The sequence below is a fragment of the Schistocerca cancellata genome, chromosome 1, assembly GCF_023864275.1.
Source record: "Schistocerca cancellata isolate TAMUIC-IGC-003103 chromosome 1, iqSchCanc2.1, whole genome shotgun sequence".
Taxonomy (NCBI): domain Eukaryota; kingdom Metazoa; phylum Arthropoda; class Insecta; order Orthoptera; family Acrididae; genus Schistocerca; species Schistocerca cancellata.
This window is the reverse complement of record NC_064626.1, coordinates 865493413-865520450: the sequence shown is the minus strand read 5'-3', so window position 1 is coordinate 865520450 and position 27038 is coordinate 865493413. Positions and strand designations below refer to the sequence as shown.

Genomic DNA, 27038 nt, shown 5'->3' with positions numbered 1-27038 from the left:
ACACACATGCTGCCTTACTGTACTGGACATTAGTTGTGCTAAGCTCTCTTATCATAAAATGTTGAACATAGCCTCTCCCATCCTATTGGCTTCACCTGTAGCTGTATGACTTTTCTGGAGACTAGAAATCTACTCTGTAGGAATCAGCATGGGTTTCGAAAAAGACGGTCATGTGAAACCCAGCTCGCGCTATTTGACCACGAGACTCAGAGGGCCATAGACACGGGTTCACAGGTAGATGCCATGTTTCTTGACTTCCGCAAGGCGTTCCATACAGTTCCCCACAGTCGTTTAAAGAACGAAGTAAGAGCATATGGACTATCAGACCAATTGTGTGATTGGATTGAGGAGTTCCTAGATAACAGGACGCAGCATGTTATTCTCAATGGAGAGAAGTCTTCCGAAGTAAGAGTGATTTCAGGTGTGCCGCAGGGAAGTGTCATAGGACCGTTGCTATTCACAATATACATAAATGACCTGGTGGATGACATCGGAAGTTCACTGAGGCTTTTTGCAGATGATGCTGTGGTGTATCGAGAGGTTGTAACAATGGAAAATTGTACTGAAATGCAGGAGGATCTGCAGCGAATTGACGCATGGTGCAGGGAATGGCAATTGAATCTCAATGCAGACAAGTGTAATGTGCTCCAAATACACAGAAAGATAGATCCTTTATCATTTAGCTACAAAATAGCAGGTCAGCAACTGGAAGCAGTTAATACCATAAATTATCTGGGAGTACGCATTAGGAGTGATTTAAAATGGAATGATCATATAATGTTGATCGTCGGTAAAGCAGATGCCAGACTGAGATTCACTGGAAGAATCCTAAGGAAATGCAATCCGAAAACAAAGGAAGTAGGGTACAGTACGCTTGTTCGCCCACTGCTTGAATACTGCTCAGCAGTGTGGGATCCGTACCAGATAGGGTTGATACAGGACATAGAGAAAATCCAACGGAAAGCAGCGCGCTTCGTTACAGGATCATTTAGTAATCGCGAAAGCGTTACGGAGATGATAGATAAACTCCAGTGGAAGACTCTGCAGGAGAGATGCTCAGTAGCTCGGTACGGGCTTTTGTCAAAGTTTCGGGAACATACCTTCACCGAAGAGTCAAGCAGTATATTGCTCCCTCCTACATATATCTCGCGAAGAGACCATGAGGATAAAATCAGAGAGATTAGAGCCCACACAGAGGCATACCGACAATCCTTCTTTCCACGAACAATACGAGACTGGAATAGAAGGGAGAACCGCTGAAGGTACTCAAGGTACCCTCCGCCACACACCGTCAGGTGACTTGTGGAGTATGGATGTAGATGTAGATGTAGATGTAGATATGTATAACTGTTGATCACACGTCCACGATCATATTGAATCCTGAGTTGAGGTACTGGCAGGAGAAAAGCTTTGACAGCAGGGCAGGATTCATGCTTTGATAGTTCATTGGGCAGAGCACTTGCTCGTAAAAAGCAAGGTCACAGGTTCAAGTCCCTGTCCATCACACAGTTTTAATCTGCCAGGAAATTTCAAGTTAAAGCCTATGTAGCTGGCTTACTGAATTTCAAAAAAATGGTTCAAATGGCTCTGAGCACTATGGGACTCAACATCTTAGGTCATTAGTCCCCTAGAACTTAGAACTACTTAAACCTAACTAACCTAAGGACATCACATACACCCATGCCCGAGGCAGGATTCGAACCTGCGACCGTAGCAGTCCTGCGGTTCCGGACTGCAGCGCCAGAACCGCTAGACCACCGCGGCCAGCCTGAATTTCATATGAACAGTTCCAATATGGGAAGAGCACTGAAGTCACCCATACGTGCAACACCAGAGGAAAAAAATAACCTTTCTTTTTATATACCCAGTATTAAAGACGATATGGATTCACTAAGGAGTTCACTTCACAAAGCAAGTTTTAAATCTAACCTATAATCCTTTTTCCTGGAAAACTCCTGTTAGCTCATAGACAAATTTCTACTTAAAAACTGGTAGCCAATGTAACAAAGACTTCATTTTAAATGTAGTTGAATGAGGACAAAAAAGTCTTTGATAATGTTAACACCAATCACGTATAGGTACGCTGTAAACTGACTCTTTCCAAATCACTTCAAGAAAAGAACTGTTCAAATGCTCAATAAAACATCCATCCAACCAGTAAAGGGAATTTAACTGCAGGCTGCAGCAGAAAAATTTGCACAGGACAGAGACTCATGGAATGTTAGTGCATATTTATGGTGCTGAAGCAGTGAGTAAAATTGTGTGTGTGTGTGTGTGTGTGTGTTTTTTAAACACTTTAGAGACAGAAAGGAAGGTGTCGAGGATGAGCTGCATTCTGGCCAACCATCAACAAGCACAACCCAGACTAACATCAAACGAATGTTATGTACACTTGTGGATGATTTAAGAATGCTAACAGAAGAGTTGAAGATAAGCAAAGATAGTGTAAGCATTATTGTTCACAAATACTTGAAAAGGCACGAGATTTATGCCCTGTTTGTATGAGAGATGAGCAGATGCAAATTCAGATGGAAAATCTGGAGATTTCATCCAAATACCTGACAAGAATCCGTAGCATTTTGAAACTGCCATTACAAGAGGTGAGACCTGGTGCTACAGATATGATCCGGTGACCAAGCGACAGTCAATGACATGGTGTTCGCCATCTTCCCTGCCTCCCAATGCGTGTGCGCAGTTTCAAGTAACACCAGCTTTAGCTCAAAGACAAATGCATGTGTTTTGTTCTGAAATGCTAGGTCCCAAGCCATATGTGGCACACCATTCAAACACCCATAGTTTGACATGGCACTAGAGCATAATTTAACAAGTGCACTGATACGTCATTGCATTCTTGTATAGGTATGCTCCTTATTTAGCAACAATGTTCTTATACACAACTTTCCAAAGTGGAATTCACTAGAATTAGTACAATACCAGTAACCAGTAATTGTTTACATTTTTTATGTTTATATGCAGAAAACAATGCTATTTTGAACCACTTGTGATTCGAGAGTTCACCTGAATACAATTCACAACAAAATTTGCATTTTCACATTTTAAATCAGAAATGACATCTATATTTGCATCTATCCCCAACAGCAATTTTTCAGGTCCCTACTCACGGCCTTATAGTAGCAACAATGGAAAAATGTAAATCAGTATGACCAAATGGTGACTCTAGCCTTCACCATCTCTAATACAATGCCAATTTATTAAAATCAGTGCAAATTCCTCAAAAGACATTACTTCGTAATGCTGTGTGTGTGTGTGTGTGTGTGTGTGTGTGTGTGTGTGGGCGCGCGCATGCACACATTGTGGCTAGGCTTGGGCGGTCTGAGAGGAAAGGGGGCGGGGGGAGGGGGGGGGAGACGGAGTTATGAGTAAGTGCTCATGGGATTTCAGAAGACGGTGCACTAGGGGGCAGGTGTGTCAAATGTGCACTCCATATTGTTGCATGAAATTAGTTCACATCTGCAAATAAGCAACCCAATGAACAGTCAGAGGTAAGGTCCAGTACGCAGTACGGCACTAATGGTAATGAAATGCAACATGCCACATTCTTCCATTATTCTTGAATATATGCAGATGAGGAAATATTACTTGAAAAATTAAAGGAAACTGATCTTGTTAGCATACCAAATCTGTTCCATAAACGCCAAAATCTTTTCTGCAAAAGGAAAATGCTGGCATTATCTATAGATATAGTGCATGGTAACTGAATAGATAGAAGTTTGTAAGTAGTCACTGGAACTGAATAAGCAATGTGCAGGCTTTACATATAAAGTGTCACATGTGATTTCCCCTGCCACCTCTACCCTACCAAAAATCAATAGCCCAAGGAAAGAACTCAATGAATACATATCACTGTGCAACAAAACACTCTTTAACACAATAGAAGAACTATACAAACAACACCTACACCAAAACTTCTCATGGAAAAAAAATCTCTCTCTCTCTCTCTCTCTCACACACACACACACACACACACACACACACACACACACACACACACCACTGACGCCAAATAGAATTCAAACTTACATGCCTCACCCAGCCAAAACACGCCACTACAAAACAAATGAATACCACACAGCCACAACAACACGTAGTGGCAGCGAAAACTCTGCCCATGTTCTGAGAAATTGAAAAAGTGTAGTACCAAGCACCACAGGTCATGAAGTAAGCCTATTTACTTCACCAACAACATAGGAGAATGCACCACAACTTCAAAACTGTAACTTACACACAAAAAACGAGATACTGACTCATTTCCATTCGTAAATGTTTATCAAACAGAAAAATAAAATATGTTTTTACTTTGCAGATGACAAGTTGTATACTGTGTAGCAGAATAGCTACCAAAATAAATGGACAACAGCATCATGTAAGGTATGTTAAATAATGTATACATCCACTTTTCACCAATTAAGCTATAAATAGAACTCTGACATAACGCTATAAACAATACAAATGTTAATATGTAACATCACTTTTACAGTTAAAAATAAAAATAAAACCCACTGATAATAGCACAAAACTGCTGAACATGTATGGGTGAAACAAAACAGGAAAAAAGGTGTCTTGCATAAGGCGGAATTTCTCATCCCATTTTCGTAACAAGAAGAACTGCACCACAAGATGATTACTCATTAATACAATTTACCAGCAACCAGAAGCACCCACAATAACAAAAGCTGGCCAGTCACAGTGCAAGATAGCAAATGCCAATGTGTAACTTCACAATGTAGAAAATACAACTGGTATTCAAAGACGATCAAGATAAGTCATCTACTGTTTGCCACAGTCCATAAGGATAAAAGGCTCATACAACTAAACTGTCTAGCAAACACCAAAAGGATGTATAACATTGTCACAAATCTTTTGCAACTACGTTCACAAAGGTGACCTTTGTGCAAGTTGACTCGCAAGTGTACCCTTCGCATGACACCTGTGTCAAAGACTTTGAGCAGGGGAACATCACGGCTGAAAAATTGCATTTAGTTCTGGCATCAGGCATCTGGCATCAGTTCTGGGCAGGTAGCAGCTTTGGTCGATTCATTTGTATCACTGTCTCATAGCACTATGGCAAGTTTTTTAATATTGTCTCACTGGGCATACACAACCTCAAATGACTGTGGGCAGGCACAACTGTACATGCTGCCTGCCAGGTGGTACTAATGCCTGCCTCTTGGCATGCACAAGACTGTTAGCCTCCCATGGATGGGGTCACTTAGCCTAGGGAGTATTGTGTAGGCTATGGTCTGGCTGCCTGACTGCCCATGCTTACATTGTTTCCCCACCTCTGCATGCCAGTGCCAACAGGCAGCATGGCATACACTGACACTCAAGCTGGAACAGTCTGCACTATAGTACAGGAGTAAGATTCTCTAACCTTTTGTTCCAATGAATGTGGTGGCATTGGTAATTCTGTCAGTTTTAGAGGCAACGAAATTTAGCCTCAACAGCATCAACTGGTGGACAACAGTCACCTACATAACAACAACAGATAAGGAAAATTAACTGTTAAAATAAACATTGCAGCTAAGACAACACCTCTTTTGGTTGTTCTGGAGTCAGGGAATGCCTTTACAGAAATGTGGTATAATTTTTCTCAGGGCAGCAATCTCAGTGCATCTGATGTATAGGTGGAACTGGTCTTGGTTTTCTTTTTTGAAGCTGTTCCACTTTCCTTTCTCGCATTTTATATAGACAGTAATCACAGAGCACAAATACAAGTATATGAATGTGTATCTGGAACAAGATCGCAGTGTGCATTAGAGTGAACTAGAAATGTGCCTTTCCTTAGTCTGTGGTCTCCGAGATTATTCCCAAACTGTTGAAACAAGTACAGTTAACACTTTCGGAAGTTTCTGGCTTCTGGTCCTAGAGCACAGAACAGGAAAGGATGCCAGTGAGGGGCAGGATATGTTGTAAATAAAATGACAAGTCTTACACAAAAACTGTATTCAAGTAAGCAATTTTTATCTAAATTGTTAAATTGAATTATCTTCATTATAGGTCCTCTGTTGTCCCTTAACCTTTAACGACTGTAGCACTGCATTTCATTGTCAGTACTGGTGCAGGGTGATGGAAACAATCCAATGTTTAAGAGTCTGAATACTGTTATAATGAAAAAAATCTATTTTTCACATTATTGTATTGAAGTCTCAAACTTTTACACTCATTTATACACATTGGTAATAGTAATTTAAACAGTAACATTATACATAGTAATAAAAAACTAATGTTTCTTTCTTTCCATGTTCAATTGATATATGATATGTATCTCTTACTTCCCCATGAACCATGGACCTTGCCGTTGGCGGGGAGGCTTGCGTGCCTCAGTGATACAGATGGCTGTACCGTAGGTGCAACCACAACGGAGGCCAGACAAACGTGTGGTTCCTGAGGAGGGGCAGCAGCCTTTTCAGTAGTTGAAGAGGCAACAGTCTGGGTGATTGATTGACCTGGCCTTGCAACATTAACCAAAACGGCCTTGCTGTGCTGGTACTGCGAACGGCTGAGGGCATGCAGCTTTATGTATGGATAAATGATGATTGCGCCCTCTTGGGTGTATATTCCAGAGGTAAAATAGTCCCCCATTCGGATCTCCGGGTGGGGACTACTCAGGAGGACGTCGTTATCAGGAGAAACAAAAAAAAAAAACCTGGCGTTCTACGGATCGGAGTGTGGAATGTCAGATCCATTAACCGGGTAGGTAGATTAGAAAATTTAAAAACGGAAAAGGATAGGTTAAAGTTAGATATAGTGGGAATTAGTGAAGTTCGGTGGCACGAGGAACAAGATTTCTGGTCAGGTCAATACAGGATTATAAACACAAAATCAAATAGGGGGATGGAGGAGTAGGTTTAATAATGAATAAAAAAAATTGGAGTGTGGGTAAGCTACTACAAACATTACAGTGAACGCATTACTGTGGCCAAGATAGACATGAAGACCACGCCTACTACAGCAGTACAAGTTTATATGCCAACTAGCTCTGCAGATGATGAAGAAATTGAAGAAATGTATGATGAGATAAAAGAAATTATTCAGGTAGTGAAGGGAGACGAAAATTTAATAGTCATGGGTGACGGGAATTCAAGAGTAGGAAAAGGAAGAGAAGGAAACGTAGTAGGTGAATATGGACTGGGGCTAAGAAATGAAAGAGCAAGCCACCTGGTAGAATTTTGCACAGAGCATCACTTAATCATAGCTAACACTTGGTTCAAGAATCATGAAAGAAGGTTGTACACATGGAAGAAGCCTGGAGATACTAGAAGGTATCATATAGATTATATAATGGTAAGACAAAGATTTAGGAACCAGGTTTTAAATTGTAAGTCATTTCCAGGGGCAGATGTGGACTCTGACCACAATCTATTGGTTATGAACTGTAGATTAAAACTGAAGAAACTGCAAAAGGTGGGAATTTAAGGAGATGGGACCTGGATAAACTTAAAGAACCAGAGGTTGAACACAGTTTCGGGTAGAGCATAAGGGAACAATTGACAGGAATGAGGGAAAGAAGTACAGTAGAAGAGGAATGGGTGGCTCTGCGGGATGAAGTAGTGAAGGCAGCAGAGGATCAAGTAGGTAAAAAGACGAGGGCTAGTAGAACTCCTTGCATAACAGAAGAAATATTTAACTTAATTGATGAAAGGAGAAAATATAAAAATGCAGTAAATGAAGCAGGCAAAAAGGAATACAGACGTCTCAAAAATGAAATCGACAGGAAGTGCCGAATAGCTAAGCCGGGATGGCTAGAGGACAAATTTAATGATGTAGACGCTTACCTCACTAGGGGTAAGATAGATACTGCCTACAGGAAAAGACCTTTGGAGAAAAGAGAACCACTTGTATGAATATCAAGAGCTCAGATGAAAAACCAGTTCTAAGCAAAGAAGGGAAAGCAGAAAGGCGGAAGGAGTATATAGAGGGTCTATACAAGGACGATGTACTTGAGGACAATATTATGGAAGTGGAAGAGGATGTAGATGAAGATGAAACGGGAGATATGATACTGCATGAAGACTTTGACAGAGCACTGAAAGACCTAAGTCGAAACAAGGCCCTGGGAGTAGACAACATTCCATTAGAACTACTGACGGCCTTGAGAGATCCAGTCCTGACAAAACTCTACCATCTGGTGAGCAAGATGTATGAGACAGGCGGGATTCCCTCAGACTTCAAGAAGGATATAATAATTCCAATCCCAAAGAAAGCAGGTGTTGACAGATGTGAAATTACTGAACTATCATTTTAATAAGTCACAGCTGCAAAATACTAACGCGAATTCTTTACAGACAAATGGAAAAACTGGTAGCAGCCGACCTCGGGGTAGATCAGTTTGGATTCCATAGAAATATTGGAACACGTGAGGCAATACTGACCTTACGACTTATCTTAGAAGAAAGATTAAGAAAAGGCAAAGCTACTTTTCTAGCATTTGTAGACTTAAAGAAAGCTTTTGACAATGTTGACTGGCTTACTCTCTTTCAAATTCTGAAGGTGGCAAGGGTAAAACACAGGGAGCGAAAGGCTATTTACAATTTGTACAGAAACCAGATGGCAGTTATAAGAGTCAACTGGGATGAAAGGGAAGCTGTGGTTGGGAAGGGAGTGAGACAGGGTTGTATCCTCTCCCCGATGCTATTCAATCTGTGTATTGAGCAAGCAGTAAAGGAAACAAAAGAAAAGTTCGGAGTAGGTATTAAAATCCATGGAGAAGAAATAAAAACTTTGAGGTTCGCCGATAACATTGTAATTCGGTCAGAGACAGCAAAGGACTTGGAAGAGCAGTTGAACGGAATGGACAGTGTCTTGAGAGGAGGGTATAAGATGAACATCAACAAAAGCAAAATGAGGATAATGGAATTAAGTTGGGTGATGCTGAGGGGAATTAGGAAATGAGACACTTAAAGTAGTAAAGGAGTTTTGCTATTTGGGGAGCAAAATAACTGATGATGGTCGAAGTAGAGAGGATATAAAATGTAGACTGGCAATGGCAAGTAAAGTGTTTCTGAAGAAGAGAAATTTGCTAACTTCGAGTATAGATTTAAGTGTCAGGAAGTCTTTTCTGAAAATATTTGTATGGAGTTTAGCCATGTATGGAAGTGAAACATGGACGATAAATAGTTTGGACAAGAAGAGAATAGAAGCTTTTGAAATGTGGTGCTACAGAAGAATGCTGAAGATTAGATGGGTAGATCACATAACTAATGAGGAAGTATTGAATAGGATTGGGGAGAAGAGAAGTTTGTGGCACAACTTGACCAGAAGAAGGGATCGGTTGGTAGGACATGTTCTGAGGCATCAAGGAATCAAATTTTAGTATTGGAGGGTAGCGTGGAGGGTAAAAATCACAGAGGGAGACCAAGAGATGAATACACTAAGCATATTCAGAAGGATGTAGGTTGCAGTAGGTACTGGGAGATGTAGCAGCTTGCACAGGATAGAGTAGCATGGAGAGCTGCATCAAACCAGTCTCAGGTCTGAAGACAACAACAACAACAACAACAACAACAACAACAACATGTACACATGCCCACGCAGAGCCAGCAAACAACGATGGAGTCCTTTAAAAAGGCTTGGATACAGGACCTCCGCAAATCTGTGGACTCTCATATTGCTCATACATTGTTCAGCAAAGTCAGTGTTTGCCATTCCATTTTCCAAATGCTTAAAACTAGACAGTGTAATGCTGGCTGTAGGTCTCATTCTGGAATACCGATCTTAAAAGGCCGCTTGCCGGTAGCCAATTTGGCCATCCTGTCAGTGAGTTCATTCCCCAGGATGTGACATGACCCTAGCTCCAGACAGTTCACACAGACTACCGAGCATCAGCACTGTTCGAGGGCAAAATAGGAAATCTGGATAGTCAGAACCTAGGGATGGTGAGGGTAACAGTGTTCAAGAGCTTGTAAACTGCTCAAAGAATCACTACAGAGGAGGAATGACTCTGTGCAGGAATGGAAATGCTGAAGACCACAAGAGATGGTCACTATGTCATGGAGTGGATTTCATTACATCCTGCATGAACATAAGCAGAGCCAGTGTGATTGGCAATCATCGAGCCATCAGTGTAGACTACTTCAGAAGCTCAAAATGTACTGAAATTGCAGAGGAATTAACAGCAGAGGGCCTCAGGATAAGTTGAGTCTTTCAGAACTGTGAACGAGGGATGCACCACCGAAGTGCACGTGAATGGGCCCAGAGAAGATGTGGCAAGAAGAAAGCTGGAGTTCAGAAAGAGAGACCAGATGCAGATGGCCATCATAACCCAGACCTGCACCACTGTTGCAGGTGGCAGAGCTTTGTATCTGGAAAGAGGAGATTGTAGTTTAGGTGCTCTTGAGAGCAGCAGATGCATAGCACAAAGAGATCAACTGTTGCTGTTGGTGCAGAACGCAAAATGGTGGAACCCCTGCCCCCACTAGAAGGCTGATCATGGGGCTAATACGAAAGGCACAAATTGTCATTTGTACTCCACAGTGGTGTATTGGGTCCAGCATGTGCAACATCGAAGGTGATGCCAAGCCATTTGTGAGACTCCCATGGGACTGGATCAACACTATGTACAGCTGTATCAGAGCATATTGGTCCGCACCCCAGTTGGTGTTGCTGAGGTGTAAGAGCAAAGAGCATTGAAGAGCAACCAACATGTCTGATTTAGTCAACACAGATGGAGAAACCATGTCAACCAGGAATCACAGACCAATCCCAAAGAATGGTAAGAGTTCACCACATTGATGGACTGGCCATCAACATTCAGAGTTGGATGGGGAATGACAAATGCATAACACAGGTCTTGGCAGCCAAAAAATGGAAGATACGAGTGACAGCCCAAGATTGCATTCGGTGTATTGCTCCCTGCAGTGTGCATTCAGAAATTCCCATCATGCACGAACAAAAATAAATGCACAAAGACGGGGACACTGTAGGCCCTGCAGCTGCCACAAGACCATTGACAGCCACTAAAAAGAGAGAGACACTGCAAACAGAACTCTGAAGAACCCCATTCTCCTGCAGAGATGCTATGGGATGTGCCAACCTGTATCTGAAAACTGTGATAGGAAACAAAGTTCCAGATAAAAATCAGGAGCGTGCCATGGAGGCCCCATTCATGTAAGGTGGCAAGGATATCATGGCACCATGTGGTAACACAAGTTTATGCATATGGAAGAAGACTGTAGCTAGGTGTCGACACTGAGCATAAAATGTTCGGATACCACACTGCAAGTGGACTAAATTATCTGCAGTACAGTAGCCTGGGTGAAAACCACCCTGAGCCGAAGACAAAAGTTCTTGGGATTCAAGGATCCAACACAGCCTTCAATATACCACACATTCAAGTAACTTGCAGAGGGCATTAAGTAAACTGATTGGACGATACCTGTCCACCTGAAGAGGTTGTTACTCTATTTCAAAACTGCAATAAAGACACTTTCTCATCATTTGGAAGGCGATTTCCTCTAGCTCCAAACAGTTAAAAAGAGAAAGTATATGATGTTGACTAGCCACGGATAAGTGTTGAAGCACTTAGTTGTGCACCTCGTCCAGTCCAGGAGCTATTTTGGGGCGGCGAGCAAGGGCCCTGGTGAATTACCACTCGCTAAATGGGGTGTTATTAGGCTTCAGGTGCTGGAGAACAAAATATAGAAGACAGAATGTGGACAGATAGTGGATGGACACTGAAGCCTGGCTGAAATACTGAACAAAATCCTTAGTGACAGACTCTGGGCTGGTGAGGATAACATCATTCAGGGAAATTCTCCAGGACACCTGTAGGATGATGGCGGCCAAAAATGCACCTGATCTTTGCCCATTGCTCTGAAGAGGTAGTATGGTGTCCTATGGCAGCAACATATCATTCCCAACAAAGTACATTAGTAAAGGCTCACCTGGGAGTGCATCCAGGAGAGAGATGTTGGAGAGAAAATAAGATGATCTGAAAATGGTTATTGACATACAAATTGTCGTGACCTCCCCACTGGACAGAGGGGAAGAATACAGGGCTGCAGATGGAAAGATCAGTCAGCAAGAAAGTGCCACATACCACACTAAAGTGTGTGGGGGTTCCAGTGCTGAGGAGTCAGATCAAGCCCCGCCAGCAGGTCTTCAATAACCTTGCCCATCGATGGTTGCTGTACCACCCCACACAGTGTACAGGCACTAAAAGCCCCAACGAGACGGGAGGGGACAGGTAGCTGTCTAAGCACAGCAATAAGAGCAGGAAGCCTAGGAGAGGTCTGGGGCGGGAGATGATTATTGCATATCTTAACTGTAGGGTCTAAATGGGTTCAAAAAAATGCCACCGCTTCCAGCACAGTATGAAGAGGGAAACAGAAACTAAGAATGGTTGTGCAGACCAATGTACAGGCACCGACAAGAGGCTCACAAAGTGCCAACCTGGTTCTAGTTGATGGCTTGGGGGACCACGAAGGGTCAGCAAATGAGTATCCATAAAACGAGATTCCTGAAAAGCAACACAAGCTACAGAGTAGAGAGAAAGAAGGGACTACAGTTCTGGAAGTTGACAATAATAATCATTATAGTTCCATTGGAGGAGAGTAGCACAAGAGGATGGATGGTCACCTAATGGGCCAGAATTGGTCATTGTGCTGAGTCAGAGCCAGTCACTGGTAAAGGATGGAGTGACATCCATGAATGTAAGATTCGACTCTGATTGAGAGGGAGGGGTGACACCCCCTGGGATGACCAAGGAAGGGGGGTGGGGTTAGCAGCCCAAGGCTTACACATCTTCTTCTTCTTCTTCTTGTAGACCTCTTCCTCTTCCTCCTCCTCCTCCTCCTCCTGCTCCTGCGGAGGACGAGAGGAGGTGTGGTCAGGAAGAAAGCAAGCCACATCGATATCAGGATCCAAAAGAGAACGAGCCATGTCGGATTACTCCTGATTTAGTCATCAGACTGAAGGAGGAGGTCCCTGCGGAAGATAATGTCCTGTCTCATACTTCAGGACCGGTAAGGAGTGATGCTCGCCGGCACATCAGCTAAGAACTCTTAAGCCCAAAGGAAGTTGACCGACTGGCAGAAGTAGTTTTAATCAGTAGGGAACCATTTCACTTCTTAATGAGTCAATGTCACCGAACTTATCTTCAATATGTACTAAATTAAAAAATTAATAAATAAATAAATAAAATTAAAAAAAGAGAGGGTTCGGTAGCAATGAAAGTCTCCCCATTGGGCCTGGAATAAACCAAGTAACAGGGAAAGGTTTCACTCCAAGCCAGCAGGCCAGGCCCTCCTTCCATGAGGTAGCCTGGAGGAGAATGCTGAGGAAGGTAGGAGCAGAGAGAGAACCATTCCCATCTGAAGAGACAGTTACGGAAGGGTAGTCAGCAAGGTTATGTGCAGATCATCTGCCCTGGTACCACCCACTCCAATCAGTGCCTCAGCAAGTGGGCTCCACCCAGCTGTGGCAAGGGCCACCTGGCACAGCACCCCTTGCCGGGAGTTCCAATACCCCAAAAAAGACGAGCAACCACTCCTATGCATACACGAGAGGGTGGCAGCTCAGGTACCACAAGTGTGATCCCTATGTCTGTCAGGGCCTCAATGGCTTCCACTGCAAAAACAATTTAGAAAGGGAAGTTGAAGCCCAAGGGGACCAAAAAGAGAGCCAGAAAGAGAGAGAGAGAGAGAGAGAGAGAGAGAGAGAGAGAGAGGAAACATGACGCTAAAGGGAATTGTGGAACAGAGGGCATAACTGGGACGTCACAAAGGGAAACACTGAGGGAGGCAGAAGGAGGGAGCACGAGGGAAAGCAGCTATGATGGGAAGGAGTGGAGTGGGGGAAGGGAATGCAGCCCGTTAAGAAGAAAGGCTGCAATAGCTTGGGGCCCCATCTTCTACACACACCAGCCACAGAAGAGCTGTGGGACCCCGGAGGTCATCCTGGTGCTCTTCAAACCATGCGCGTATGCTGTGAGATGTGCGACATATTCTGTTGTCCTACTGGTAGATGCCACCATGCCGAGCACGAACAAACCAAATGTTGGTGTGTCCATGGCCGCAAGGATAGATGCACTCTGTGTTGAGCCATTTTGTTTTCCAAAATGACACTATTGCCCAGGGAATACCATGAAAATTTTCCCCACACCACAACTCTCCCTCCTTCAACATGGACCATTCTGATGATTGAAACATAAAATGTGTTTCATCCGAAAAGGCCACTCAGTGGATGTCCAGTTGCAGCACTGGCATGCAAATTTCAGCCTTTGTTGCCAACGAACAGCCTTCAGCATGGGTATATCTACCTTGTACCTGCTGTGGAGGCCCACATGCAGCAATTTTCACTGAACAGTCATTCACTCCTGTCATCTATGGCCTGTGGTGCTCCATAGTTGCTTAGATGCAAAGTTTTGGATAGTGTCATTTTGCCATGCATGGTATACGAGTTTATTTTATCCACAGCTGCACATGAACAGTTTACAAACTTAGCCATTTTGGAAATGCTTCCACCCTTGGCCTGAAAGCCAATGATCATGCCCTTTTGGAGGTCAGCTATATCACTCCATTTCCACCTTACGACGACTGCATTATATTGTGTGTCTCACAGACACACTTTATATATACTCCACAGGTTGTCCTGCAATCTGCCTTCTGTGAGTGGTTATTGCATGTTGACATTTAACATAGGCAACAGTCACAGTAACACAACTGGGCTTAGTAATTTCATTATTTATACAGCCCTTATAGAGAAATCTAACAGGGGTTTTTGACAATTATGAATTTTTAAACTAATAATAAGAGTGGTTTTTAATCTGTGGAGTATCCACAGCACCCCATGCAGCACTAAAAGGTTAAACAGAAATATATAATATATTTTCCTGCTCTATGACCTCTGAAAGATCCTTATGTTTTCAAAGCCTGAGGTCCTAAAATCCTCTATAGTGTGGGCTACTTTTACTTGGTATTTTTATAAGCACTCCTATTTTGCCTTTATAATAATTATATTTCTGAATAAAAAAATGTTTAAAAGACACTCTACAAGTTATTGGCTATGTACATTCCTTTAATGCTACTATATATTAAGGGCAACATTATGAGGATGGTTATTTTTCCACACAGCCTCTCACCTTGAGGAGCTTGCGTATCAGATCCCGAGCATCAGGTGTAAGGTACTGTGGTAAAACTAGTTTCCCCCTCAAGATTTTTTCTATTGTTTTCTTGCGGTTCTCAGCTGTAAAGGGTGGCTGAAACAACAACAACAACAACAACAATAATAATAAATAATAATAATAATAATAATAATAATAATAATACAAAGATTAAATTAAAAATATTAAAGAATGATGATGTTTACTATTACTACAACACTACTAAAATTATGCAGTTCCTTATTTAGTTGTTTCCTGCTTTTATATGTACATACTGTTACAACACTTCTGGAATTGTCACCAGTATATAGTATATAATCTTGTCTCATTGGAATTGACTGACTGCTTCTGCCCCTTCACTACTTAAGCGTGTCTTTGTTGCTGTTGTCGATACATGCTCTTGTGTATCATTCACATATAATAAGTGTTTCACAGAGTTACTAATAGGTAAACATACATTAAATATTTTATTTATAAAAACATACCGCTCCTGTCAACATATCATACATCAATGCACCCAGTGACCACCAGTCTACTGCCTTTCCATGTCCACTTCGTGTTAGGATTTCTGGAGCCCTAAATAGAAACATTGAAATAAATAAAATTTAATGTCAATTGGAATTCATATGCTTAAAACATATGCTGTAACATGTGTACAGTAGTTGGCTTGAAAAAGAGGAAACTGCTTGATATTAACATTTACTTATGCTGAAACACTACCTACTGCAAGTAGCCTGTGTGTAAAAAAGCCAAGTGAACTCACAATAAAATAAATAGATGAAGGCATTTGGCTAACTGAGACATGTCACTGACTCACTGATATGCAGCTGTACATATCAAAAAGCAACTATTTAAGACATTTAGTTTCTAGCTCATGGCCTCCACTCCCCTCATAAAATCTCTCTTTATTTTTCTGAACAATCTTTATCACGACTGCAACATATCTATTTTTGGTGAGAATGGGGAATGGTATGGTGGAGAGAGGGGGGGGGGGGGGGGGGGGGGAGAGAGAGAGAAAAAGGAAAAGGACAAAGTGAGAGAGAATACACATTTCTGAGGGCAGTACAGGTCCAACAGTATCAATATGAATGGGACTGAATCACAGACTGGTTGTGGCAAAGGTACCCCAGTGGTGCTAGAAAACTACATTTGGCAAGTGTTGTACTGCTGACCAAGTATCTTGCATCTGGATAGACAAATACTAATTTGCAAGAACTATAGCAGACAGAATGAAATTTTTACTCTGCAACAGAGTGTGTGCTGATATGAAACTTCCTGACAGGTTGAAATTGTTTGTTGGACCAAGGCAGAGCTCTTGCCAACAAAAGGCGAAAGGTCCCTATTTTGAGTCTCAGTCCGACAAACAGTTTTAATCTGCCATGAAGTTTCACTATAGTAGCTCTATCTCAACGATGCATACGACTGAAGTGATAAGATGGAAGGCTGGCTAAAAACTGACATTACAGTCACACACGTGGAGTGGAGAAAATCCCAATACAGCTCCACATTTGTGTTTGATAGTGAGAGAGATGAAAGCTGTAAGTTTGATGGGAGGTCATGAGGAAGCACTTCAACTCACTGACTGCTGCTTCTTTCTGTATGGTCTTTATGTGGGACAATTTATCTGTTGCTGTACTTTGTTTTTAGTATCAACCAATCCTTTTCGTAACTGGCAACCATTGACTTATTTCTGATATGGTGCTATTGAGGTGCTTGGATGTGGCTTTTGTGAAGAGTCATTACTGTGTAGTGCTGTGATTTGGTTGGGTTATTTTACCATTTGAATTGAATGTTTCAGAGAGTTTTCTGGCTTTTTCGGAGCAGTGTTTCCATGGTCTGTTCTGCACTTTACACCACAGAACTAAGGCCTCTGGTGCACACACACAGAATTTTCAGGAAGTGTGTTAGAATCTGTGATAGCCATGTATTACATAGGATACTTTCATTCACTGTGCTCCCTGCTAGTGTTCAAAGATCATTAAATAGTTTAAAGGCATGTGATGGCCAAGATGTAGGATTTTTAAATGCTTTGCAAGATACTTAGCCTCCAATTCTGTCAAACAACTGATCAGCACATGTAACAGCACTTTTTTATGCACACCATGCAGAGGGGCTAAGGTGTCCTGTGCTTTCAAGGCCACACACCCACTGAGAACATCAACATACAATATACGCATATGGCAGATACATCAGAACTCTATTTTGTGCAACCCTCACAGTGAATAGCATGGACAGACTTTAAACATGCTCAGTTTTGGATAGCTACATGTGACACACATTATGAGTAGTTATGCTGTATTGTTCTGGTGGAAGTTATGACGTTTAGAATACCTTGTCACTTAATTGCTGATAATTACATTGTGAATATTGTCCTAGAAAACATACCTACTGCATTTGTCAGAGATCACAGAGAGCCAGACATGTGGAATTCTGATACTATCATATCATTGCAATGTCTTTGTAATAAGTCTGAGGTTTCAGAACGACAGATTACTAGGTGGGACTTGAGGGGTTGTGTGACGTCTAATAAATATGGGGAAGAGAGGAACAAAAAACAATAAAAATATACCCAACACTCACAATGAAGATAGTTTACAATTCTGCATAAAGGATAATAAATAATGTTAAGCTGTGAAACTAGAAGTAACTTACATATACTCAATTGTGCCACAAAATGTGTGTGTCACTATGCCTTCTTGGATATGTTCCTTACACAGACCAAAGTCTGTCAGTTTTACGTGTCCCTGTGCATCTAACAGAATATTTTCTGGCTTCAGATCCCTGAAAAAGACGAAGTCTATGAAAGGCGATAATTTAAAGATGCACATCCACTAGATGAGCAAGTATTACTTCACTGTTCACAGAATTTAGATAAAAATATTTAATAAATCAAGCAGAGACAGCTGAAGGTATTAAACTAAAAGATTAAACATTTGCAGCAAGACAAAGGGGCCAACACTGGCTGCTGTAATAGGAGTGACTGGAGCAGTCAGAACTTAAAACACCTTTACTCCATTTGTTGCAGTTGCTCTTAAATTATGTTACTGTTCTTGGGTTGGAAATACATTATTTTTATTTTTACTTTATTTTGCACACAAAATACATGCTACATACGAAGTGCCTACAAAATCTGATCATCAGTTTATACTTGTTACCCACTGCAATAAACACAAGTTGTTTCATGTGGTGTTCTGCTCCATAGTAATTAGTCACTTAGTTTTTAAGTATATTACATCCTAACCAAATATTATGATCAAATGGACATGGCTTGGTGTTTTTCCTATTAATGTCTCTCATATGCTGTTCACCTCATTTTAAGAAGTTCTGTAACAGTACAGACGTAGCAGTCTGGGGAGAGACTATAACCTGGATGTGAGTACTGTGAGCCAATCATTTTACTTCAGTGCACAAGCTATGAAACAGTTTACTTCACTGAAGTGTAAATCAGCAGATACAGTATAAACTATTTGTTCTCTTAGAATTGTGAATACCACTACTGTGCTCAAAGCTGCACAATTTATAGTTAGTGTGAGAGATTTAGAGAGTACAGTTGCATTGCAGTTAATCTAAACTGCTGAAACCTATGGCTGCAACATCAACTATTACCCCCCCCCCCCTTTTTTTTTGCCGATCGAAAATTTTCCCTCCATCTCCAAATTAAGCTATTATCCTTGTCACAGAAGTACCTATATCTACTGATTTTAGATGAACAACATTATTATGTATGTTGATGTATTTAATGGATCTAACAATACCACTTCGATTGTGCACAAGGAAAGTAAAGCCTGGGATTGTTTCAGAAAGAAGAAACAATATATAGGTCTGCAGGCTTTCATAGCCATTGCCACTGAAGTTAAAATCTTCTGGGTTGTTAGGTCATGCCACAGTTCGTCATGCCACAGTTCTTCAAACAATTGATGTTTCGACTCCTCTGGTGGGATCATCTCCTGGATCTTGTGGTTTCCAGTAGCCTGCTCTCAGTTGCAAGAAACAGACCCAGACACACTTCAGTCACACTGCAGGCACTGGGAGGTACTGAGTTTTGTAACAAGTTCGTTCCTACATGCTTTGATAATATGCTCATGATGGGGAGCATGCATGTAAGTGTTCAGCTTCTACGGGTTCTCCAAGGCCCTCCATCAGTGCAGACACTAAAAAGGCTGGTTTTGAAGTGTGGTCTTCTGTCCTGCTGCTGGACATTCTGTTTGTGATCCAGCTTTAGTATGGGCAGCGGAAGCCCTGGTTACTTTGTCTTCTGTGCCCCAACAAATGTCAGATGTGGTGTAAGTTTCTACCCATGTTTGACTTAATTCATCTTGTTCATGATAAATAAATCCGCCACAGGTGTAAAATATTTTATTGACCAAAGTCTTGCATGACAGAAGTCACTATACACTACCACAGTTTTGGGGCTTTAGCGCCATCATCAGGTGTATCTCAAATATGAAGTAAAACAACAGTTGTAACCTACTCCATTAATCAATGAAGACATTTAAAAAAAAAAAATTAAAGTTAAACTAAAGAACGACCATGTGGCAAGTGCAAGTCAGCTTACAACCTGATAGGACGAACCATGAGAACATGTCTACATTTGAGGCCAACACTTACCAACTGCTGATACAGGACACCAGTGAGACCCGAGTGGCTATAGCAAGCAGACTGAGCAGTAAAGCCGTAGGTTCTGTTCGTGGTAAACAAGTGAAGAGAGTGCATAACATGGTATGGAGAGGAACTAAGATACAATCATGAACGAATGCTGCAAAAAATGCAGAAGCAATATAGGTAATAAAGTAATTGCAGCCCATTATGGAAGATGTTCACCTTAACAAATAAGGAAAAGAAACATGACTAATAATAGAATAAGTACAATAAAGCAAAACATATTTTTTTAAAAATATTATTGCAATTGCTTAATTGAGTAGGTAATAATGGCTGTTTTACTTCAGATTTCAGATACACCTGACGATATATATAGCAACTTCCATTGTGGAACGTATTTTACAGTTGTGGTGGATTTGTTTACCATTAACATGTTGCAGAACAGTTACAGATGTCTTACAAATGAAAATTTATTAGTTCATCTTGTATCCTGGCTGAAAACACTAACAAACATGGAGCCAGAGCCTAAGAAAACACAAGAACAGAGGTGGCACCACTGTGGCTGGTATAAAGCCAGCAGACAAATATGATTCTTATTGCAGCAGTTCTTGACAATACCACAGAGGGCATCTCCAACCTGGTGCACTATCTGAACACAGCCAAAAGCCCACCACCAATGTTTATGGGATCTCCAAGCGTCACTCCTGGCACCTTGTGACCTGGGCAGTTCTGCTGCTCAAGGACCGCATATAAAGCTAGCCGGCTACAGGCACTTCATGTCTGATACTTGCCATGCTCAATTTGCCTCAAGTTCTGTACACCGTCCTCGACACTGCTGTGACCTACAATTCTGCATCCAAATTAACCTTCACTCTAACGAGTGATTGCAGCACATTGGACTCTGCCCTGGATTGGCTTTTTGGCTCTGCTTATGGACAAATTGCCTAACGTACAAGCAAGTGTTGTCCCTGGTCTCTGCTCAGTATCTCCAACAGGCTCTGTACGTGACTCTGCTGTGTACTGTGGTGTGTTAGCAATAAATACTTGTTAAAACAGAAAATAAATATGCCTTTGTAGACGTAAGATGAACAGATTATCCTTTGCGAATCAATTCCTCTGATAAAACATCATTTACCATTGCCTCTTTTTAGGGACACAAATATTTTATTTATTTCTATGTAACAAAACTCTTAGCTTTGAATGTTGTATGTAGAGGTTGAACTGATTGCTATAATGACTGCCAATTGAAAAGATATCATTTTCTCTAATTAGCTTATTTTTTTAAAAAATAATTATTTTGTCTATTTTCTATTTTCACACTTGGCTGCACCATATGCTTGCTGGTAGTCTCTGTACAACAATGAATTGTGATTTACTTTGTCTGCAAGTGCGTGTTTTACATATACGAAATATACAGCAATCAGTATATTTCAGATGGCAGGTTACATTACCACTCCTTTGTGGATGTGCAATATTACCATATACATGTATTATATACAAAAATTTCTATTTGTAATTTCTTAATTATGGCTGGTAATTATGGTTTTTGTCAGAGATGTAAATAATATTTTTATTAATGATTAGTTTTAAACTTTTCACTCATTCCTAAGCAATTACCTATATTAGAAGAATGTTATCAACAAAATGTGAAATACAACATTGTATCTTCTAGTATAAGTAATGGTATGAGAACGAACTAAAAGTTCGAAACTATAGTCGAGTCAGCATAAGTTGATCCCTGAGAGCTGGCGTCTCTGTTGCCAGCTTTCAATGATAAAGCACAAACTGCTGCCAATGAAAATAATACCTGCCTACAGAGCTCTGGTAACACTGAAGCAATGATGTCAAGATGATTACAAAATCAAGTAGCATTGCAACTGCAAGGATGTTCTTACAGCAGCAACTTGACTATAGTCATGATTAAAAATATTATTTGTGACTCTGACAGAAATCTTAATTAATAAACTACAAATATATTGAGTTACTCATCCTGATACTATTACAATGTTGGAATTACACAAAAATTAATATTTAGACTGCTGAGCTCTTTTTTTATACAAATTTTATTAGATTTTCTGCAGGGTTGGGTAGCAGAGTGAAATATTTCGTTTCACATTTTACAATAGGATAAAAACAATGTCATGTGGACTAATAGTTGAAGTTCCAGCAGAACTGAAGAGCTATGAAGTGAGTGAAGATGAAGCTCATGACACAGAATTGGTGATTATTCCACCCAATGCAGATGAAATAACAGATGAAGGCATTTCAGAAAATGCGCTGTTATATTGTACAAGATGCAGTAGGTACTTCAAAACTTACAACCAACAGGGATGAAACTAATGTTACTGATTTACCTCCAGACAGTTAAGCAAAGAAAAGCATTACACCCTGGAGTCACACAAATGTAAGTGGTATAATATGAACAAATACTAATGAACCACATAAGAGCAATGAAAATTATGTTGCAGAATATATAGCAAATAAGAAATGCTCCAGGTGTTTGAGGAATTTTTTCTGAGGAACTAGTGAATACTATTACTGAACGAAGCAAAATTTATGCTTACCAAGAAAACAACATATATTTTTTTGTAACCAAAGAAGAACTTCAATCTTTAGTGGCATACTACTTCAGGGTGGGAATCATAAGCTTCTCTATGACAGTATGACTGGGGAAAACAGGGTCCAGATGTTGGTGTCCCTTTATTCTTCAACTCCATGCCAAGAAATACATTTCAGGAAATAAAGAAATTCAGTCATCTGAATGACAACTCCAAATTGGACAGAAGTAACAATACATGCAAACTGAGGTTGTACTTTGAAAAATGAAGAACAGATTTGGTAAATTTGGTGTATTTCATTCAGAACAATTGATAAAATAATGATACATTATTATAGCAAACATTCAGTTAAGATATTTCACAAGGGAAGGCTATCAACACAGGGGAAGACTATCAAATTTAGATACAAAATTTGGTCTCTTTTGAGTTCCAATGGCATTTTTTATAATATTTCAACATACTGTGGTAAGACAGACAACAAAAAGGAGCCTTTAGAAGCAATGGTAATAAATGAGATAACCTGCACGATTCCAGAACGAGAGTATCTAAATGACAAGCTGTTATTTGACAACTTTTCCACGAGTGCTGACACACTCATCACATTGAGGAAACAGAAAATAAAAGCTATTGCAAAAATAAGGGAGATGCGAATTAATGCATGCCTCTTGGTTGATTTGGAAAAAATAAATAAATGAGGAGTCTATGATAAAGAGAATGAAGGTCTGGTAGTGAAATGAAGGGACAACAAACCAGTACGTGTAGCCACAAATCACAGCTCTTATTATTCGTTTGAGTTGTGCTAAAGGTGCTCATGGGCAAAGAAAAGGAAATATGTGTTACAATGCCACATCTCATTAATTAACACAATGCCCAAAATGGTGGAGTTGATCTACTGCACAAACATATCACTTTATAAGATGAGTACACGATCAAAAAAGTGTTGATGGCAGCCATCACTCGTGCATGGTGAACACATGGTGTGTATACCAAACTGTTAACCCAAATGAAAAGCTCTCACTTTTTGACATCCAAAGGAGGACAGTGATGATGTACTTTTCAAAGAAAATGTAAAACCGAAACACAAGAGGACCACAAGGAAGCAAACTGAAGGGAGGGTAGGTGAGCGCACACGTATGACTAGATCCCAGAAATCATTTTATTGGGCCAAGTAAAACACACAAGAGATGTGCACACTGTGAGGAAAAAAAAATGTGTGATAGGTATAATGTTGGTGTACATGAAAAGTGTCATGTTTCATTTCAGACTGAATAGATTTTTTTCCTTTTAGTAAGACAGTGTTTTGATGTCTTTCACAATGTTTCTTATAGTTTTCTGCATTCACACAATACAGGCATTTTGACAGCTAATCTGTGATACTAATTCACAAACAAGAATTACATGAAGATGAAAGAGAGAATGCTTGCGAAGATATACAGAGTATTATTCTGAATGTAAAGAAGCGAATTTCATTCATTACAATGATATGAACAAAGCTACTGTCCTAGTCTGGAGCTGTCTTCGAAAGCCCACAGGTTTACAGAAATTAAGCACTCCACTGTAAATGAAAGGATTCATTTTACAAGGCAATGGAAAACATAAGTCAACTAATAAGCATACTCACATGAATTAAGTGTTAGCCTTCTGACAGCAAATTGCCAAAAAGTTGCAAAACAGCTTTCTTAAAGCACTGAGCCTTCACTTACAGTACAGTTCCAGTAACAATCTACTTCACTATGGTTTAAATTTTGACTGATTTTACTTAAACTAATGAGTTACACAATATCACAAACTTTGTACAAAGGGTCTTTTTTTATGTCAAGTGTAATGTGCTATCAATCTAAGTGTGTATGGAAAAACAAGTTTATGGTGTGAGGTTTAGTCTACTGGGCAAGTACACTATCACTAGGGAAGCAAAGAAGGCATACATGCCACATATAGTACAGAAATAAAAAATCTTCACTGTAAGCTATCAATGGTCAATGTTCCTCATGCAGAGGCCTTAAGTCAATTGCCTACAGCAGGAAATCTTCAGCGAATCTTCACTGTAAGCTATCAATGGTCAATGTTCCTCATGCAACGGCCTTACTTCAATTGTCTGCATCAGGAGCTGAGGCTGGATTTTGGGCAATTCTGAAGACAGACCTCTCAAGAAAAAGAAGTACACCCAGAAATGGTTTTCAGAAGACTTTACACAGGATGGACATCTCTAAAAATTTTTTGGGCTGTTGTTATGAAATGCTAGAAAAGGACGACAAATTTTCTTGTTGAATGAAGCAGTGTGCTATTTTAAAGTTTGTGAATCAAGTTTTATCAATTAAGCATACCTGGAAACAAAGAGAAAAACAAAAATTAAAAAGGTTGAAAAGGCACAGAAAGGGCATGTTGTGGCAGAGCATGGTGTCTTTCTTTTCTCAATCTATCTTCTTCTTGCAAAGTGCAAATGTTAACAGACAGTCGAAAATAACACTGTTCAATGTATGTTTATGTAGAATGGCAATTCTTAAACTTTTTCTACAATTCACTCAGCATAGTGGCATCAGTATCTGTATAAGAGGATTGGCAGATGTGGACTACATAAACCGTCTCCCCATTTTTACACAAAACTAATCAAGGTGTCAGATCAGAAATTCAAACAGATGTGTATAAGCGCCTCCAATGAGATGCAACCAGTAAGTTTCCATGTGATCATTACTGTTTCATACTATGTTGCAAGGGTCAATTTCAAATGTAACAGATTTTTTATGGAAACATGTCTTAAGTGGTAAAGCTTGTGTGTAAAGTTGACTGACATTTAAAAAAATTTTAAAAAGGGGACGGGGGTGGGGCATGACAGTTCATGTGCCCCTTATCAACAGAAAATAATCCAAATTAGTGAGTGACTGTCAAACTAACCTGTGGTTTCACTCAGTCAAATAGGTTCATTTCAGTTAGCTTCTATTCACTTGCATGCATCAATATATTTGTACACATACCTTCCCACAGTGAAATATAAATGACCTAGCAGCTCAGAGCCCAAACTCAGAATATTAGTTTCTGTGCCAACATTGCTCAATGTTAAATACTGTCACTAGGAAGAAACAAATTAGAAAGATTTCAGAATTATTTCATTTTCTGAAAATACTCACCTATAAATGATTCCTTGTATATGCAAGTGTTCTAATGCCAGAATTATTTCAGACAGATAAAAACTGGAAAAAGAGGAAAAAATCTTCATTAAGCATCATTATTTCTCATCAAGTATGTATTTCTCAGGTGAAAGGGTGAGATTAGTTCTCACAAATAGGCTCGCGAGCAACCTAATTAGAAACACATACCTAATAATATGTAGCAACACTCCTTTTCACTCTGATGACAGTGACAGCACATTATGGCATGGAACCCCCCCCCCCCCCCTCCCTCCAACACACGCACACAAACACATAACACAACACGCGCACACAAACACATAACACACGTGCGAGTGATCACGTGCACAAAACAGTGACACCACTGTGTAGCCATAATGGTTCATAACTACTCAACTATTATCCATCACTTATGGAGAATAGTGAAAGCTGAGCCCAAGGTGCATATCCCTCAATGGTGTCCTGAATGCGCTTAATAGGACAGATCAGTTGACCTGGAGGCAGCCAGGGAGGGGGGGGGGGGAGCAACATTGCCCATCATTTGTCCAAATTTACAATTCAGGAGTTGAAAAGGAATAAATTTCCAGAGACACAGAAAAATATATCAAAGGCCTTCACCACCTGCATGACGAGTGCCCGTTTTGAACTGACCTGATGATTCTTGTGACTTATCTTCCCGTGCTTAGATTATCAAACCTAATGCTAATCTCTCCAACATGCAATGCTTGACCAAAATTAAGTTTGTATGCAATCTGATGCACTATGTTCTCTCAGTTCACTCCTATGACCCACAATAAATGACTGCAACCTGTTATTAATACATTATTGCTCTTGACAGTTCACTCAGGCGGTGACTGTCTTTAACAAATGAAGGTACTTATGGGACTGACACTGTGGCATATGAATAACTCAGTGCTTGCATAACCTGTGGGATGCAGTGTCAATGGATCACACATTAATAATCTCCAGAATGAATTTTAAACTCTACAATGGAGTGCGTGTTGATCTGACAGTTCCTTGCAGATGAAAACTGAGTGCAGGACTAGGTGAGACCAGTGCAATATGTAATGGTCTTTTTGTTGAGCCTGTCTGCAGCTCAATGCATCATCTTCATGGTGAGCCAGCAATCTGTCCTTTTCTTAATATTGTTCATGTATAGATTAAGCTGTATTTATATGATAAAATTTGCTCTTTGCAAAATAAATGTATAACAATGCCTCATCAAGCATTACTGATAATTTTACAGATAAAGGTAATTGTAAGCTTGTGAGCAATTTAATTAGAAGTGGCTGCTGTGGTAAGAAAAGTGTGTTCTTGTCACTATGGCAAATCAAATAGTTTCCCATGTTGCATGACCCCAGCAAGACTCATGACCCTCACTAATCATAGACTGAAAAAGTTTCAAAGGTAAGAGAAAAGGAACTGGCAGAAGTAAAGTTGTGAGTGTGAGTCATGCTTTGATAGCTCAGCAAAAAGGTAAGGTTCTCTGGTTAAAGTTTCAGTTTAGCATACATTTTTAATCTGCCAGAAAGTGTCACAAATGACCTTTCCACAATAAAACACACAATGCCATATGTCCTGCCTATCCTGAGCTCAAGTGTCATGCTGACTGCAGGTGCAAGGTTTTATAAAATT

At 40.4% G+C, this 27038-nt stretch overlaps 1 protein-coding gene across 2 annotated transcripts in view; it reads right to left on the bottom strand.

The window, feature by feature from the left end:
* LOC126189533 (ribosomal protein S6 kinase beta-1) overlaps nt 1-27038 on the bottom strand; it is a 187065-nt gene that overhangs the window by 60583 nt on the left and 99444 nt on the right. For both annotated transcript variants that reach the window (XR_007538040.1, XM_049930950.1), the window contains exons 5-8: nt 25404-25466; nt 17774-17902; nt 15607-15697; nt 15101-15217 (exon numbers count right to left, since the gene is read on the bottom strand). Coding sequence is in view for 1 of the 2 variants with exons in the window: in XM_049930950.1 (XP_049786907.1) it covers nt 15101-15217; nt 15607-15697; nt 17774-17902; nt 25404-25466 (400 nt within the window). In the remaining variant the exon portion in view is untranslated. The remainder of the gene's footprint in view (nt 1-15100; nt 15218-15606; nt 15698-17773; nt 17903-25403; nt 25467-27038) is intronic.